The sequence below is a fragment of the Dysidea avara genome, chromosome 12, assembly GCF_963678975.1.
Source record: "Dysidea avara chromosome 12, odDysAvar1.4, whole genome shotgun sequence".
In the NCBI taxonomy this organism is placed as follows: domain Eukaryota; kingdom Metazoa; phylum Porifera; class Demospongiae; order Dictyoceratida; family Dysideidae; genus Dysidea; species Dysidea avara.
Window position 1 is genome coordinate 21,699,641 of NC_089283.1, and position 19,442 is coordinate 21,719,082.

Here is a 19,442-nt window from a genome sequence, read left to right on the forward strand (position 1 = left end):
TCACATGGTTAGCCTCAAACACTTTCTGCATGGCATTCTGTGTGTACTTCTTAGAGGTCTAATAGTCATTGAGTAAATTTAAGCATGCATATCAGCCAGTGAAATAATTTTGTGCAACTCACACTCTAGTTTTATATAGCAACATCAGTTCATGTGGTATATAGGTGGACAAACATGCATGGAAGTATATCTCATCACTTTTAAAACAGATAAGCACACAGCAACAAGAAGTATTAGCTGGGAGCAGAAGAAGATGAATCGAACTATCATATATACTTAAGCCAACATGTGATGAGTATAGGAGTAATGGACTAATGGCAGGATATGTGTGTTTATTTATACATTAATTTTGTAGTGACCATCACATTATACCTAATTGCAACCCCCAAACTCTAATGAATTAACAATTTACATAGTGCACTTAATTATAAACTGAAATACTAATTTATGTAGTTTTACAAGCATAATAGTGTTACAGGCTGGGATCTTGTGGTTGCTTGAGTAGTATTCCTGTGTATAGTATAAAAACAATGTTAGTCAAGTGCATCATTCTTACAGTGGCTCACCCAATCCTAGAGGCTGTGGTCAAGTCGTATTACTTTAGGACCTGTTGCTATTATGACAAGCTAGTCTATTATAGTATCAACCACTAAACCTTTGTCTCCTGTATCATCAGAAGATCTGGAGTTGTTATCCCTCTTGCAATTGCGATTGCACTGTGTAGTACCATAGCAGCAGTTATATCTTGCAACATATCAGTGCCTATACCTTTTGTCTGGTTTCCAGAATATTCATCATCTCTTGTACGTCATTGTCTCTCTCGTATTTAAAATCTATTAGTACTTCTTCACACACATTATTATTCACTGCTGATTGTAGTATCAGACGAGCTCCCTCCACAGTAATGAGATTATCCCATGCACCTAACACCACAGTATTCTGATTGGCTGATAAACCTGTGGCCAGTGCTTTTGCTCCAGTAACAGTAATGCCACACTTGTGTACCCTCAGGTCCCTGATTCCACTCTCACCAAGAGCTCCTGCAATAGCACTGATACCGTCATCACCAATATCGTTATATCCTAGCCAAAGCTCTTTTAGATTACAGTTAAGCTTCAGTAGTTCCCCAATACACCTGGCACCTGTAATGATCAGTAGACAACAACAATAAATGTAACACTTTCACACCTCAGATCAAAGGAATTCTATTTGAAAAGTGAATTCAGAAGCTTAAAACTACTTTTAAAAATACATTCAAAGGCTTTAACCCCACAACCACCATATGGAAGTTTCGACATATAAATGCCCATAGCATCACATTCTAAGCGTAGTCGAGCATTTCAGTAGCTCCTACGCTTATCCTGTAGTGGCCATGCCCTTAAGTGAACGGGAACAAGGATAACTAGTCTCTCACACACTATTGTGCGGTTAGATGATGCAATTGCATACTTTTGGAGTGTCGATAACAAGCATTGTAGATGATTCTTCGAAGTGATAATGGCACTACTAATGAAGAGAAACAGTAAGATGTGTTGCTACTTTTTTATGCCTTGAAATAGTGACCTCGTGTCTGTATGCGCATGTGCACTTGCTCAAATGCTGGAAAATCAGACTTAGTGATCATCACTTCAACTGTAAACAGGTTAGCGATGTTTATTGCATTATTATAAACAGTCCTAACTTGTAAAGTAGTGAAATTTCACGTTTGGTTTCACTTAGGCCGATTTTTGCACTTTGAAGTGAAGTTATTTAATAACTTCGTGGTTGCTCAGCAACTTGATAATCGAATTCCTTGTTCTATAGTGAGTAAATTGATATACAATTTTATAGGATTATATGGTATGGTGTGTAAGTTGTAGCATTTTAGAAGTAGTAGATTGGAGGCCTCTACAAATTTGGCAGTGAGGTGGTTAAAAGTCATGCATTGCCCTGATATGTATGCACTCGCCCTCGGGCGTGTGCATACATATCAGGCAATGCACTCCTACCAGTGTTAGAACTATTACTTATGTTCTCGTGAGGGACCACTTTTACACTAAAGATGACTTGGTGGAGAAGTGTTGGATTACCCATTGCTTTTTCTGTTACTGTAACAACTTTCATCATAATTATTTTATGGATGCACAAACTAAAACATACACTACACATACCATGTACACTAAAATGTGGAAGTACATCTGAGGGATTACTTATAACTAGTAAAAAATGATTTACTCCACTCAGGACTGCAAGTGAAATCGGGGACTCCATGGGGCATTAAAACCAAGTGGGAATGGGAACCCCAAACTAGTGAACATATCACAGGTACAACTATTGCATGCATAGTACCTTTTGCAGATAATCCGCACTCATACACATACAGTTTAGTGAGAGTCTTGTTGTGTTGGAGACAATCTATTACCAATGATAATCCATCATCACCAATAGGGTTGCCTCCCATGTCAAGGACTTCCAGGGTACAATTCTTCAAAAATTTGCCAACAGAACTGGCACCTATAGTGATAGCCAAAATTTAACCAGAGTAATTACAAATCATGTAAAATAACCATATAAATAAACCAATTGTACCATCTATGCCAGCATAATTTTGATATAGAAAAAAAAGCATCAAACGGTATGCCAGATGATAATCGAGATTTTTAATTATAATGTGCACCACATGTGTTCAGAGAAAAATTGTTATTAGAATTCACACAGAAATGTGTAATGTTCTCCTTTTTGTTTCTTGGCTGATTATCACACTCAACATCAAGATACTTTAATATAATAGAGCAGTTACTTATTCCAATAAAATCCCGATATGGCCTAGTAAAAAGTCAGCTCTTCATAGGATTGGTTTTTAAGCAATGTTCAAAAAACATAATAGGCTATTTCAATTCACAATTCGTTCACAGAAATACCATATGTGGGAAAATCCTTAACACTTTTAATGTACATATGTGTAGCTGACACAGTTTTGCAAATTGCTGACAGAAATACAAAGTTCTAGATACAAACAATACATGCATATCATCTTTTGATAAACTTGGTGAAGCCGCAGATAGTGTGCCATTACATAAAAGCAGGAGTTCATAATAAATATAATAATAGGGAGGGCCTCCCTGTATAATTATGAACTCTTGATGAAAGCAAATTCAAATTACGTGACCTTCACTAAAATATTTTAGCACAAAAAGCATTGACATTAATTTACCGTGCTGTTACACTGTATGTTTTACATTACATTTACCTTTCGCAGATAATCTACACCCCTGCACCCTTAATTCATTTAGGGTATTTCTGTGCTGGAGTTCCTCTAGCATTAGTGATATTCCATCATCACCAATAGGATTCCTGCCAACATTTAATGCTTTTAATGAAACACTGCCTGTAATGATAACAATTCAGATTCATACATTACATTACTAGAATGTAGATGTTGGGACTCACTTTTCATCACAACCTTCATCACGTGTCCCACTCCAGCCACAGTTAGATCATTAGCATAAAGGTTTAATTCTTGTAGTACATGGCCACCGGTGTTCTCATTGCAGTAATTCCTTCCTAGCATTTCTGCACCATTGTCACCAACATGGCAAAGTCCCATATTCAACTTTAATACAGGATAACATGATAATACATAGTAAACAGAAAGACAGTCATATGGCTGCAAAGCAATTCCCCTCAAATTCAATTCAAAAGGAGTAGCTGACAAAGTCGAATTTGGTTCTCCACTTTCATATACACATCGCAATGCCATAACAGTACGAGGCTTTCCTCCGCTATCTGACTTCAATTTCTGAAGCAAAAACTGTGAAACTGTACGAGACACTGATCCTGTTAAGCCACACAAGAAAATAAACACATTGGGATAATCATCAAAGTGTTCACTTAGTATATGAAGTTGTTCTTGTTCCGATAATGTAGACATGTACAGAGAACAGAAAAATTCTTGAATGGTAACATGTGCAAAATTGTATGTGATGGTGTCTCCAGGTAACTGATGAGTGTGTGTGCCTTTCAAAAGGCCATACCCATCCCACTCGGCTGTCACTTCCATACCACACTGATTCAGATCCATTTCTGTGAAAATTATTTTTGGATCTTTTATCCTATAGCCTACTCTGTTACTATACCAGTTAAAGAAGCCAAAATAAGCTAACCTGCTTAGAGCAAACACTGTTCTTACTGCCTCTTTGGGGATCCCTTTTAAGATTCTACATAATATCTTCTCAGCTCCTTCTACAGGTGAACATGATGCATGTGACTTCTTCTCACTTTCTTTTTTTCTTTGTCTCTGCAAGGTCATCGTAATAAACAGTTTACATAAATCAGTTACAGTTGACGGAAGCTTCTTGTTCACCCGAAAAATATCTACAATCATTACCAAATTCAAGGGAATATAACAGAGGCCAAGAATGTGTGGATACTCATTGAGTTGTACTAGAAACTCTTCAGCAGTTTTATTATCTGCAAAACTTTTCTCCACAAATTTTCTGATTTCACCTTTGCCGAATCCAACAATCTCCACTCTCCTACCAGCTATTATCCCTTCACATGCATGGGGTCTTGATGTGATCAGAACACTTGCCTTTTCTAATAGTGTACATTCTTTGATCACACTTTGTAAGAAATCGTCGCTACTTTGTCGGTCTATGGCAATCTCATCCAGTCCCTCGAAAATTAGCAGACACCTTGCACCTGCTGACTTCTTCAACTGTTCATATGCCTGCTCTCCACCGATGTATTTCATTGTCACTTCTTCAACTGATTTTCCTTGAACTGTCCTCAGTGGAATCAATACCACAACATCAAAGTCATCTGCCAAAAATCTATCTCTAGCCCACTTCACACAGATCTCATTGGCAAGGGTCGTCTTTCCTATACCTACACAATGATACTACATCACCACTACTAATACTTTGTAGCAAGTGCAAGTTTTTTTTTTTAATATTTGAGTATATATAAAAAAACGAGGGAGGTCATCTACACCTGCAGCGGCTATATTAGTGTACATTTAATTCCTATACTTCAGTCATATAGTATAGCCACGACTAAATGTCCACTAGTATAGTAGATGGCTTCCTTTGTTTTTTACCTTTATGATCCCTACTCAAATATAAAATTTCTAATATTTCCTTACACTTGTTTATTTACTTTTTGTACATAATTTATGAGTAATGAACCAACGTATAACCCAAGAATAATGCCAGCCAGACATATAGCTATCACCTGAGCAACTTAGCACATGCCCCAGCAATCAATCAACTAACAGTTACTGGAAAGCATTCCGGCCATTTCAGCTTTGTTCCACCTGTTATAAATGATGAGAAGTGCCTTGGGCAATTAATCCAGTCACTACAGAAAATGTGAGTAAATGTGTGCACCCAGATTATCAATTCACTGAGAAGTGAAGTGACCATTCTGCTTAATTTTCAGGTATGTTTTACCCGTTATACAACGTTACAAATGAAGAACAGTACAAGAAGTGCCTCTGCAATCAATTCAGTCACTATGGAAATTACAGACAATTCCTGTGAGAGCCAGAAGCCAGCACACATTACTGTGTAGCTAGAAAGTTTGGCGGGAGAAAACTTGGGTGAATTTGCTGCGATAGGATTTTGGTGAGGAAAAGTTTGACGAATTTGTTAGTACCTAATACAAATTTGTATTGGACAAATGATTAGGCGGATTTTAGTTTGGCGAAACACTGCTCACTCGCCAAACTTTCCGGCTATACGGTACCATGAATCAAAACCTATGCAGTACAGTGGGAAAGAAATGGGACACGAAGGAGGACAGAGATAAGTCCATGATGCACAAAATGTAGCTGATATGGCTGGCAAAAATGCACATCTTGGGTCTTGGGCCGAAGTTATGCTTGGCTGGAGGAATCAGTCAGTCAGTCTGTAAGTATAGAAGTCAGTTAAATAGGAAATTCCACAGAAACTCGTTGAAAGGGTTTGGGATCACTCTACAAGAATTTTTGGGCCACAATAGCCTAAACCTTTATGATTTCTACTACAATGGAACCTCGGTTATCCAGACCATTCTCGGTTAACCAAACTATGGAATGAGTGCTCTATTAGAGTAGTGACAGTTCTATTAGGGTAATTGAATAATACTGATATTTTTTACCAATGTTCTTTATGCTATTTTAAAGATATTTACACACAGTTTCAGAGATACAGACTTTGTAGACTTATGAACCACCCCTGGTCCCAAGGGACTTGGATAACTGAGGTTCCACTGTATACAGCACCACCGTACTCACCTGGGGCTCCCATTATTAGTATCACTCTAGGACAAGGCTCGTTTTGATAATGAAAGATGTCCTTAAGGCTGCCTAGTGGCTCTTTTTTCTTCAAGATCATGTCTACTTCGCCTTGTAATGTCATTCTTGTGATCTCATTCAAATTCTCATCTCGTATAGTGACGTCCTCCTTGTCCACAAGGGCCAACCTAACATACTTGGTGACATGATGCACTGGCCAATCAGTTTTGGAGGTGGGTGGTTTTCTGAGATATCTGGCTTGTAATCTTTCAATATCTATTGGACTAGTGGTAAGTATAGCATTTGTATACTGTGTTGTAGCTGAATGAAGACCTGCAGTGCAAACATTGCTGGATAAAGTTTTGACACTGATATGGCTTCATGCTCACTTATCTCCAGTCGCTCTGCTATAAAAATTTGCCTTTTTTCGTTTCTCAAAATCTTACAGAACCTTTTGACTGCACCTGGTCCAGCGGTGGTTAGCTGTTCACAAATAATCCGGTTCTTGTCTCCTCTACTCATGCACTCCAGTTGTACTCGTTGCGCAGCACCTCGACCCATTATACGCTCCTGAATTAGCGCGTCAATCACGTCCTCAGCATCCAAATGTTTAACGATAAAGTCGCGGTTTTCAGTTACCACTTGTTCCTGAACCGAGTCCAAGCTCTCCATATTTCAGCATAGACAATTTTAACTCCACCCACACGTACGTGCCAGCCGAGGTGCGGGCACAACACGCCCTAAATCGGTATATCACCTGTCTACCTGGTTAACTATAATTAGGCCGTGCAAAGTTATATTAATTGTATGTTTCTGGTCCCCACTCCCCAAAAGACAAGGTGACCAGGCTTGTTATTTCAGTTTTTTTTTGTGGCTACTACATGGGTACTATACTGGCACTGATGTACCAGTGCAAAGAATTATAGGGAAAAACAAAGTTAGTGTATAAAATGTTAGCCACACCTTTATAAGAAAAGAGTGTTTATAAACCTGAAAGCCTTTCAACAGATATAAATGGAACATGATTTTGCAATTCATTCAGCAAAAAATGACCATAGGAAGGGAACCAGAAACATATAGCTAATTAACTTTTCATGGCCTTATCTAGACTGACTATTATTGTATATGCAACTACCTGCAAGTGTGTGCTGTATGTATGTAGTCTGGCATAGCCAGACCCTTGCAGAGCTCAATGGTAGCACTTGTGTGAACTGCAAGAATAGATGCAGTATGCAACTTAAGTTTTTTTTCTTTTTGTGATCCATGATACATGTGCTTGAGAGGCGCACGTTCTTCCGGCTTCCAGCAAACCAGAGTTGGCTACCAGTAATATTTCCCTGGCAGTCAGTGAGGCCAGGCTTTAAGTGACTACTATGTGTACACTTTTGTCTGTAGTTTATTGTTAGTAAAAAATAAAAAGTATACCTACTAATCAGATTGCAGCATTTGATAAGGTTTCTATGCAATGATCATGGCTTCTTACCATTCTTGGTAACAGCTGGCATTCATGAGTCTAATAATACTATTATATTCATGGAAGCACAGGGCTATGCACAGCTGTTATAGCTACATTCCAGCTGTACAAGTGCTGAGTATTGATACAGACCATGAAGATTCTCGCTCCGCCAGACTAGTATGTATGTACGTATGTATGTATTTATTTTACAGTACACATTAAAAAAAAAACTTGGTGCTTGCAGGGGATGTACAATTCTGAGGGTCTACCAGCGACCTGCCCTGGTAGCCTGTATATTTTACAATTAGAACTCTAATCAGTACACTTAACTACAAGTTGTTTGGTGCAGGAGTCTTGGAGCAGCAAGAGCAAGGACACAGGTAATGTACATGGTATTGTCAAAATTGGCTATAAAAAGATTCCACAAAAATTTCTTCAACTTTACTTTCTAATGATTGAGATGAGAGTTCCACAATGTAGGTAAGCAATAAAATATGAGTTTACAATCGGGTTGATGTGGGCTGTCTTAGGGTAGAGCTTTGTGCCAGCAGGTCTCGTACCGGTATGTATCTATCTTTGCTATCTATCTTTCTGCAGATATTTAAAAAATATGATTGTACACAAAAATAGATTCAATATTGTGTTCTGAATGAGTCCCCTATTGGTAGCTGTGCCATTCTGGCACTTGCTGGTCTTGATCTTGATCGTCTTGATTCTGCAACTTGACTGTTGTTCTCAAGGGGTGGCTGTAGTCGACCATTATTGTACAACTCCACTAAACAGCCAAAATGTATTTGACTGATTTGTAGAAGCTCGGCTCTCACTGTAGCAAGGAAAACTTTAGTTGAATAGTAATGACAATATGATTGACTGAGGAAAAATCAAGAATTTTAAATTTGATTAGAGATCATAAAAATGAGAAGTAGGTAAACAAGGGAGGTTGCCTACACCTGCAGATATACTAGTGGACATTTAATCCCTATACCCATGACTGAATTAGGGATTAAATGTCCACTAGTATATCTGCAGGTGTAGGCGACCTCCCCTAGTTTCCCTACTTTTTTCTATTATCTCTAATCAAACTTTTAAAAATTCTTAATTTTTCTTTATATTTGTTTGTATGATTTTTTGTAGCATTATTATGATTGGTGAACCCACATCAAAAGAAAGGATGGTGTCAGAGGTAATGGAATGCGCACCCCAACTATCAATTACTGACTTGAAAGAGTGAAGTGGCCAATACGCTTCGCTTTCAACCCATTTCACAGCATTACAAACGAAGAACAGATAGAGAAGCACTTCTGCAATCATCGGGTCACCACAGAAATACAAATGATTCTCGTTTACAAACGTAGGGAAGCCACCGTACTACCGCAAATCAACATCTTGGGCTGTCAGCAAAAAGAAAAGGGACACAAATGAGGACAAAAGTAAGTCCATGATGCGTGCATTGTATGTACTGCAGTATGCCAAAAGGCACCTGTTGGGCTACAAAATTGTAATTCTTGAATCTTGTGACTGAATAACTGCTTGGCTGCCTGATTCCTTCAGACAAGCTGTCACTTCAGTCATCAATTGGAAGCATTTAGGGTCATACTGAAGACACTTTTGGGTTGGTTATACCTAATCAATACTGCCAAGGTGCCAGGATGGTATTGTGAAGCTGGTTTTTGGGTGATATTTTGGCCAGAAATGATCCCTAATTTAAAGCACTTGCATGGGCAAAGATCAAACAAATAAGAGTGCTATTATTTTCATACAGCACTGAAACATTGTAAAGAGAATTCAGCACTGTTGATCACATGTGTAACATTTTAATTTACCAGAAGTAGCCAAAACAATACTGCTTGTTTGTTTTATGACCAAACTTGTACTACTTACCGATTGTCTGATGACTGAAAATGGATGCAGTTCAAGTCTACAAAATGAACACTCCAAACAAAGATGACCAGAAAGCACTTTTAACCAGTTAAAGCACTGCCACACTTGTGCAATATGGGAAAAATAGCACTCTGGTGTGGTCTCGAGCCAAGTACAGCACTTGGCTTTGCCTTGTGCCATACTAATCTCTCGACCATGCCCTTGTGCTATTTTCCCATACTGTACTCACAGCAGTGCTTTAACTAGTATATACAGTACTACCATACTGTCTGATAAGTGACTGTTATATTAGAGTGTCTGCTCTATTTAGATTGTTTTCATGGTTAACATTGTCCAGTAGCATCATGTGTCAGTCAGTGGAACAGCACTAACCTTTTAGGAGCTACTGTTTAATTTCTAAATAATGTGGTGATATTGATATTGTAATAATACATCATTGAAATTTGGACGATATAACACAGTATCATGATATAACCAAGTTACTGCCCACCCCTACCTATAGCAACAGTTTGAAAAACATTTACCTCTCTTAGTATATGAATGCTGTTCTCCTTGTAATAGTCTACGCAGAAAGTTCACCATTGCCCCAGACGAGAGGAGTTTCTCTGGCACAGGAAGTGATTCATAGTAGTCAAAGTCAATGGCGAAGGGGTTGGGCGGGGCTGGTATGGTGCACACCCTCACAAGCTCAGCAACGATATCCCACACTTTCACATCTGTAGAGAAAATTTGGTGATACCACAAAGAGGTTATCAAGAGTCCATAAAACACAGTGTGTAGACTTAAGTAGCACTTCATTCTGTCTTCAGAATAAAGGCTTGACCTTATCAACAGCTCTCTATACATCACCAGTAGAGGATCAAAGATGAATTTATAATTTAGACAATCTCTCTTCTCTTTATATCACACACAAAAAATTTTAGTTCCTTAATTAATTTAACACCCCTTTGCATCTCACTACTGTTGATATACAATGCATTACGGAAATATACTTGATAGGTGAAATCATTATCTTGGGTCATATAGGTACGCATCACAGTACACATTACAATAATCTTTATCTCCCATGCCTGCAGCAGCATTGTGGAACACAACTACAAACCTTCATCTATCCAGGTTGTCGTTGATTTCAGCTGCAACGGATAATCTTTCTCAGCAGAGCTCTTGTCACTGATACCGATCAACCTCTTGTGGTTAGAACGTACCTACAGACACATGTAGACAGACAGACAGGCATCAGCTGCTGGAGCAAGCCTAACTGATTACAACAAACATTATCCTATGATGACCAACAAAATTATGTCACATCAAATCAAGATGGACAGATTGACAGTGGCAATTATAGAGATGACGTAGACAGGGTCTAAGGGTGCCACCCCCAGAAACTGCAGAATTTTTACATGCTTTAATAATGGGTTTAAGTTGATGCTAATACTAGGGCTGGGAGATTATATCGATTATGGGATTAATCGTGATTGTCTCTGAACATTGTGATGTTGAGATGTGATAGGGGGGTGTGTGTATGAATTATTTAATACACAGTGAAATTGTGTACAACTGTTCAACATAATTAAGGCCATAGGCAGTTACAGTTTAATACAAAACAGCATAATGAATAGTAATATCCTTAAAATTCAATGGTTTCTAACAGGTAAGCTTTAAACTACACAGTAAGAGTTATTCATACAATGAACTATAATATCAAGCTTGTTTCCCAGATTGTGTTCTTCCACAACAAAGTTGTGCAGTCGTAACATCGTGATAGTTATCATAATCGTGATATGTTGCATCCTACAATCGTGAAAGTAGCAATATGTCACAATCGCTCAGCCCTAGCTAATACCTACAATACAATACTGCATCTTTCCCCCAAACTGTTTCAACTTATTTTTGACTGGGGAGGGAGGGAGGGGAGGGTTTAGATATACTGCCCACTGCAGCTGTAGTTATTGTATGCATAAACACTGGCACACTGTACTTACTGTAGCTGAATTGCAGGTCACTAAAATGGTATTTACTGCATAAACAGTGATGAGACACCACTCACCCAGACATACGGACGATTGTAGCGTCCATAAGCAGCAATCAGAAACATTGTGTTGTTCTCGTCCTACAAAGGTGGTACAAATATACGGAGTTCAGAGCTTACTAGAAATAACCTTTATGTTAATAAAACATGTGAGAATTGTAAGAATACTTACAGCATACTGAGAATTGGGAACTTGAAGCTGAAAATTATAAACAATACTTCAGAATAAGCAATTGATATAAAATATGTATGTTACAAAAACTAATAAGGATGTTTATTCCTTATATAATTAGCTTAGTTTTTGCATTATAGAGCCACAAGAAAAACAAACTTCAGATAATGATAGTGGCTTGTCTTGTGAGGATAACAATAAAATACACTGAGAATACTTAAGCAGTTTGTATACCAACATGCCATCTACAGTAAAACTTACTGTAACCATCAAGTCTCCTTCACTGGGACTTGCTGGCGGTAATCCAACATTAATACCTCCATATCCGCTGAGCCTACAATGCAGATAAACTACACCCACAAATGTTTAACTTACTTTCTCTGAAGTTTATGACTAAGCATAAAAGAATCTCTAAAATAAAAAAACTGACTAGTAAAGCTTAATACACGTATAGCATGCTTACGGATTCCTCGGGAGAGAATCTTTTAAATTCTGTTGAGTGAATGATGAGGCTGGGGAATTGAATGCTGATAAAAGAATGGGGACCTGTCAGTGAAGGAAATAACATTATAGTTGTCTAGTAAGTATGCTAACAATAGCGGATGCCATAATAGTTGGACATAAATTATAATATATCATGATACGATACAATATGATCAAGAGTTAATACAATCCTCTATTATTAGATATGATACATTAGCTAGCTTATATTGTGACACAGAACTTGCACACAAATATGATCTAATAATTGGGTACAGAGTGGAACAGTCCCCATAAATTTATTATGGGAACATAGCCAGTTGACAAATGTGCTACTACCACTGTGCACTCGTTAAGTATTTTGTATTACACAAACGATAATTAGGAAACATTTGACATATGATATACCATGACAAAAATGTCTTACATATAACTTTGCATGTCAGAGGAGGTCGCACATGCACATGTGAACGCATACATTTTACATTGAAAGTTTAACCAAATGCTCACCAAAGTTTTCACAAATACCATTTGAGAGTGCACTTCAAGTTTAGCCTATTCAGCCGGTCTACCCCATTCAACCCCACTACTCCAGGCACGTAAACCACTCTTGAATTCTACGGGGATCACATGTGTAGGTGCTTGCTGGGTGGAATCGATGTGTAATACTATAGGGATGCCTTATGTACGTGTATTTTAGCACAATAATCGTCAAAGAAAGCAATGTGCATGCTAACAAAGCCCCTCAGGGTATTGAAAAAGAAGAGCAGATGCCACTAGCTTGGCCTCACAGAAACCCGAACAGAGAATTAGAAACTTGCACATTCGCCTTGCAATAAGAATTTGCTGTTCATCTTAAGAAGCACAAGGTAACGTGGTATGGATATTGCTAAACATTTCTTCTATCACTTACTCCTCGTCACATATTACAAATATGCAGTTAACAGTAAATTCCAGAAGCGCTTATATCGTGTCCAACCTCCTCTGTTTGCATGTCATGACATATTCCTAGTTATCAACTGTACTCACTGTTGGCTCATTGACTATACTGCATATCATTTCTTCCTTGCCTCTGATGTGCATGGCAAAATACCGGAACCCCTAAACACATTGCATATTACAAAGCTGAAAGGCCAGGGAGTGATACAGTCTGTGATTTTTTCACCTTAACGCAGCTAATTTTTAATAGATCATTATGAAAAGTTTGTAACTTCTTTTTGTCCTGTAAAGCAGCTAGGTTAGTGATCACATACGTTAAGGAACTCACTGCCTGTGCCATGAGAAATACGAGTTAGTATTTTATCTCTTTATAATGCCCACCTAATCCCACAATTCAACTCTCTTCTATCAGTTAAATACTCTAATAGAACGTTCACATGCACGCGAGATACTGAAAACAAAAATGGACGAGGTCACAGTGTGTCACTTAGAAGCTCTCCCTGCAGAAATGTTAGTTTACTTATTCTCCTTTCTGCCAACACCTGATAAAGCAAAGTTGCGGTGTGTTTCTCGGAGAATACGCTGTGCCGTTCAAACGCCGTCGTTGTGGAAATGTTTCATCTGGAACAACTACCAACCGTGTCACGAGCGTTGCATAAGGAGCGTCCTACGAACATGTGCAAAACAAGCGACTTGTTTATCTATTCCAGATCACGTAACGCCCTCAAAGCTAGTAAGCATGATTCAACACTGTGCAAAAGTCATACACCTTACACTACCTTTGTTTAACTTTAAGCAAGTGACCAAACTGTTGTGGGTAATGACAAATTTGAGGACGTTGGATATTCGTTGGAGTGAGGACATTTCACCATTACTTGCAGCCATCCATGGTACTGATATAAAAGAAGTGACAATACGCATCAAGGCTATGCCTGATTGGGATCCATGGGACGAATGGTGCTTAGAAGCATGGATTGTTGAGGAAGTCTATCTGCCACCAGTCTTAAACATTGTCACTAAAATCAGTCAGAGTTTACAGCATCATTTATGCTGTGAATTTTTGTTGGACGGAGATATCGAACACCCAGATAGCACAGTTAAATTGTTTGATAGTTCAAAAGTTCCCTTGGACCTTCACCCACCGATACCAGTTACTAAACTAAAGATCGGTCCTTCTGCAACCCTTCCCTACATCAAGGCCAGTAACCATGGCCTGTTGCTAGGCGTAGTGTGTGATGATTTGGAGGTCATTGAGTATGATGATCATGGGGAAGCAAAGTATGTGGCAGCCCTTAACTATTACACCATTCACTTCAACAAGCAATTGGATTCTTCTATCAATAGTTTGTTTCCAATAACATATTTTGATGCTGCTTATTTTGGCTTGATATATCCAGGTCACTTGGAACAGCTGGCCATAGCTTGCCCCAATCTTGAGCGACTTAATTTAAGGGCCAACGATCGATGTCTGCATAACTTGCAGGGATTAAGATGCCTCATTGCCAAATGCTCCAAGTTGCAAGGTCTAAACTTTGCTGAAATATCTGTATTCGATGTTGAGTCTCTTTTACATCTATGGCTATTACTGTCTTGCATTAAGAACCTAACGCACCTAGCTGTGTCTTTGTGTATGTTAAAACCACAGTGTCCTGATGGAGCTTATAAACAAACACTCATGAACAATGCAAAGAGCTGTGTTAATTTGCAAGCAATTGAAGTATATCTAAGCTGTACTTGTGGACAATGCAAAGACAGTGGTGATGAAGATATCTTACTGCCTCATTTTCCGTCACTCCACTACTGCCGAATGTTCTACGATTATGTAGGCCTAATAAGGTCATTACACGAACACCCTAATATGTTTAATCAAGTAGTCAACAGCTGTCACAACCTCCAGTATTTGTGCTATGATGATCATTCTCCACAGGGTGTAACGCTACCTACATCAATTAATTGTTTCTTGCAACAGCTGTGCATTGAGTCCATAAATGTTCACTTGAGTGATGCATTTTTGAATATGGTATCGGCACACGGTGGTTTGGAACGTGTCATATTTTACATCCAGTCGTTGACTACTAATGGAATTAACATTATCATTGAGAACTCGCCAAAACTGGTAACGTTTTGCATAGTCACTCGTCAAAAGTTGTACGATGAACACGGAATTCGGCTGAATTTGAAAATATACAGATCTGCAATGAAGAAGAAATATTCTCGAAAGTACTTGTTCACAATCGGTACCTTTTCACTGGTATACTGGAATCAGTCAGTGGAAAAAGAAGACATACTAACAGACTGTTACACTGACCTGTGTACTTTGTGGGGTATCTGATTAAGCAAGGCCAATTTATTAATTTTAGCTGTTGTTTTTACATGATTTATATTTGTAATTTCATAATTTTGGAACAGAGCACAGATGTTTAGTCACAGTGTAACATGAAGCATAAGTAACAGTGGCGGATCCATCGGGGGGCACAAAAAAGAAACATTCAAGATCGAGATACTCTAATAGAGCAGTCAGTCAAATACTCTAATAGAACAGTCACCACATGTAAAACACTATTGAGAATCCTCGATAGTTGCTGAGTATGAAAAATCTGCAGCACTATCCCATGCATGGGCACACTTAACCTGCTAAGGAAATTTTGCAAATGCAGTATCACTCATGACTGCCATTTATCCCTATACATTATCTTGATCAATGTAGTCCACTTGGAAAGCAGATTAGTTTATGCATAAAACCACTCTACATCAAATTGTTCTGAAACACATGAAATAGCTTAAGTGACTGTCCCCTTGCTCCATATACTTACTACCATGGTGCACCCACCCTTGCCAAACCCTGTATCCGCCCCTGAGTAAACGAGGACCACATGTTAAATACAAATTTCTATATTGGAGCTGCCGATATTCAATTTGACAACTAAAAGCTTGATTATATACTGGGGAACAGTAGTAAATCTGATGATTTAATTTTTGCCAAAATACCACTGTGATTCTTTGTTACAGACTACATGTACCTGCAAAACAAATTTAACCTGCATGGTATGAAATCAACAAAATTAAAAACATAAGTGCATGTAGATGCACACTGTAATAGGCTGTCAATAACCTGTGTTTGTATAATGTTTGCATGAACTATTAAACCTATTATAGGGCTTCCAACTCAACAATAAAGGTGCTTCCTTATGTTGTTTCTGGAGATGTTCACACAGACTGACCTTTGAGATAAAGCAAACAAGTGCTAATTTGGTATTAGATTACTTGTAGCATTGGGTATAGCAGCATAAGTTTAGCACACAAAAACATACAAAAAGTGGCCATGTGACCAAAAATACTATAATAGTTACATTGCTTACTATTCAAAAATTTTGGCATTTAGGGTGATCGGCTAAATCACAATCACTGTATTTCTTACCTTATAGACTTCTACATCTTGTAGTGCCGTGGCATATCCTGTGTAGCTGTAATGGGATTGTTGGCCACATGACCACTTTTTTGGTGTTTACAGTTAAAACTGCGCTGATATCGAAAACAATACAAAGTTTAATAATATAATATTAGCACTTGTTCATTTTATCTTAAGGTCAGTCTGTGTGAAAATCATCAGAAATAATGAAAAGAGCTGAGGCATCATCTCATTTTGCAGTGGAAATCCTATATTAAAGGATTTTTGGTCACGTGACCACTTTTTGGATATTTACATATGTTAAAATTATGTTGATACCCATTGCCGCAAACAATCCAATAACAAATTGTTTGGTTTATCTTAAAGGTAAATCTGTGTGAAAATCTCCAGAAACAACAAAATGAAACACTTACCTATTTTGAGTGGAAACCCAACTGAGCTATTATGTTATCCTATTAGTTCCATTAGCTACTACATAATTAAATTTGTTAGCAAATTACTATCATATACTTTATAGTTGAAAAGAGATTCTACTTCTTAAAACTTACCATCTTTACCCATAACACATATAGAAGATCTTGCTTTTTGGTGATGCTATATTATAACAGTTCAAATGGATTTGTAGCTCATTGACGGTATTTATAATTATGAGAAATAATCGAATTGTGGAGACAGTGTATATACAGCTGTGTACCCTACCATTATTCCTAACTAAATTACAAAACTAATATTCATAGTAGTTTTCTCAGCTAACATATCTAGTGATTAAAAAAATTAATATTGATCATGAAGGTGACTGCTACAGTGGAGTTTGAAATGATGCTACTGTCATTGCCGCGCTAGTAAAATGTACAATGGTATGTATAATAGTCTACACTCCAAGTAAAGTTATAAAAGTTACAAAAAAATATCATGGAATTGAGTTTCCCCACAATGAGTTCAGGTCAGTGCGATGATCTGATAAAATCTCGTTCTTGTCAAACAGCAAACTCCATTGTGCCACCATCAAGGTACCATACACAAACAGGACCCTGTGAGAATATTTCTTTCGTAAGGCTGTCTTGTATGTTGTAAAATTCAGTGGTCGTCCTCGCTCGTCAAATAGCTTTTTGCCAGAAATTACATAAAATGTTCGTAGTTGTGGTGAGTTCTCAATGATGGTGGTTATGGCTTTAATACTAGTAGACTGAACATACAATACCACATGTACCAATCCACCATGTGCAGATATCAAATCCATAAAAGCATCAGTGAAAACAGTATGGTGGGAGTCAATGCACAGTTGCTGTAAACGACAGTTGCTTGACAGAGGTAGAGTTATCCCGTGAGCTGAGTAACCATCGTAGCTGACATATTTCAGTTTCTGGCAAGTTGCAATGAGGTGATTGAACAAGTTTTGGTGATCAAACCGGGCACTGCAATGCCTTATATGGTCATAGTACAGTCGGCAATATTGGAGTGATGGGAAGTAGGGGAGCAGTACTTCTTCATCTGTAATGCATCCACATGTTGTACAAGTACATGTAATATCTACTTCAATTGCCTGCAGACTGCGACACTTCCGAATTGCGATCAAAAGCTGTCGCTGGTATGATTCATCCAAGCTTCCTGGCTTCAACATACATACTCTGACTGCGATGTGAGTCAGTTTTTTAATATCAGACAGTGCCTCCCAGAGGAGCAGAATGGACTGGACGTCTGTAGCAGGAATTTCTGCCAAATTTACCCCTTGCAAGTTAGAGCACTTGGAAGCAACATAACGCAATCCATCCAATTTTTGTAAGCAATGGCCATTACCCCTTAGGTTGAGCAACTCCAAATTGGGGCAAGCAGCAGCAATCTGCTCCAAATGACCCGGGTAAAGTGAACCAGAAAATGTTGCATCAAAATATGTTACTGAATCCAAATTAGACATAACACAATCAAGATCATCGTCCTGAGGAACGTAATATGTATCGAGCATTGCAACGTGCTTTGTCTTCCCTAAATGTTCATAGTCAATTAGTTCCAATGCGTCATGTTCTATGCCAAGCAGTAAGCCGTGGCTACTGGCCCTTACATATGGAGGAGTAGTCTGTTGACCATTCTCTATCCTTAAGAGTGGCATGGGTGGGTGCAGGTCTAGGGGAACCTTTGTGCTATCAAATATCCTGATTTTACTGCCAGGCAGCAGAAGAGAGGCATTCTCCAACAAATGATAATGCATACTAGGTTCTGTGACACCTGTAACCAAGTTTACAACTTGTGGCAAATGAATGTTTTCCTTCCTCCACATAGCAAAATCCCATGATTCCCATGGAGCCAATTCAGAATCCATTCTTCTCACACGTAACGTCAGTTCCTTCAAGTTTACACAATTTAAGGTGGCTAGTAGTGATTTTATGTTCTCATCTGAGCGTATATCCAACTGTTGCAAATATTTCATTGTAGGAAACACTTTTGTTAGCTGCTTTGGATCAAAGAAAGGTAGTGTGAGATGTGTAACATTTGTACAGTACTGTATTAAGCTAGCTTGCTTTGATGGAGTCACGTGACCTGACAAGGAGAAGCGAGCAACTTGCTTCCCGCACACTCGCAACACGCTTTTCACACAACGCTCGTGACTCGACTCGTAGTTAGTCCACACGAATTCTTTCCACAGTAATGGCGTCTGAACGGCACAACGTACTCGGTGTGAGACGTAACGTAGTTTTACCTTGTCCAGGGTCGATAGAAAAGAAAATGTGTGAACTAATACCTCCACTGGGAGACTTTCTAGACTACTCCAAGATTTCTCAGCGTTTTCGTCCATCGTCTCTCCGAAGCAACTTCCGGGGGAAAGCG

General features: G+C 38.4%; 2 protein-coding genes across 4 annotated transcripts; both read right to left on the bottom strand.

Moving 5' to 3' along the window:
* Positions 1-407: 407 nt before the first annotated feature.
* LOC136240322 (NACHT, LRR and PYD domains-containing protein 3-like) lies at positions 408-6,990 on the bottom strand. Of its 2 annotated transcripts, none has more exons than XM_066031268.1 (9): positions 6,643-6,990; positions 6,254-6,586; positions 3,430-4,866; positions 3,230-3,367; positions 2,329-2,493; positions 769-1,142; positions 656-716; positions 567-613; positions 408-510 (listed from the first exon to the last, which is right to left on the bottom strand). In XM_066031268.1, the coding sequence occupies exons 1-8, from the start codon at positions 6,923-6,925 to the stop codon at positions 573-575; spliced, it is 2,832 nt and encodes a 943-aa protein (XP_065887340.1). In that variant the 5' UTR covers positions 6,926-6,990; the 3' UTR covers positions 408-510; positions 567-572. The 2 variants fall into 2 exon arrangements, with proteins under 2 accessions (XP_065887340.1, XP_065887341.1); XM_066031269.1 differs by having other exon boundaries at positions 567-607; positions 6,643-6,989.
* A 1,303-nt stretch (positions 6,991-8,293) lies between these two features.
* LOC136240728 (uncharacterized) lies at positions 8,294-13,640 on the bottom strand. Of its 2 annotated transcripts, none has more exons than XM_066031767.1 (10): positions 13,539-13,640; positions 13,437-13,493; positions 13,301-13,372; positions 12,255-12,337; positions 12,167-12,202; positions 12,053-12,125; positions 11,638-11,700; positions 10,693-10,795; positions 10,115-10,306; positions 8,294-8,547 (listed from the first exon to the last, which is right to left on the bottom strand). In XM_066031767.1, the coding sequence occupies exons 1-10, from the start codon at positions 13,548-13,550 to the stop codon at positions 8,342-8,344; spliced, it is 897 nt and encodes a 298-aa protein (XP_065887839.1). In that variant the 5' UTR covers positions 13,551-13,640; the 3' UTR covers positions 8,294-8,341. The 2 variants fall into 2 exon arrangements, with proteins under 2 accessions (XP_065887839.1, XP_065887840.1); XM_066031768.1 differs by having other exon boundaries at positions 8,294-8,532; positions 13,539-13,639.
* Between the last annotated feature and the right edge of the window lie 5,802 nt (positions 13,641-19,442).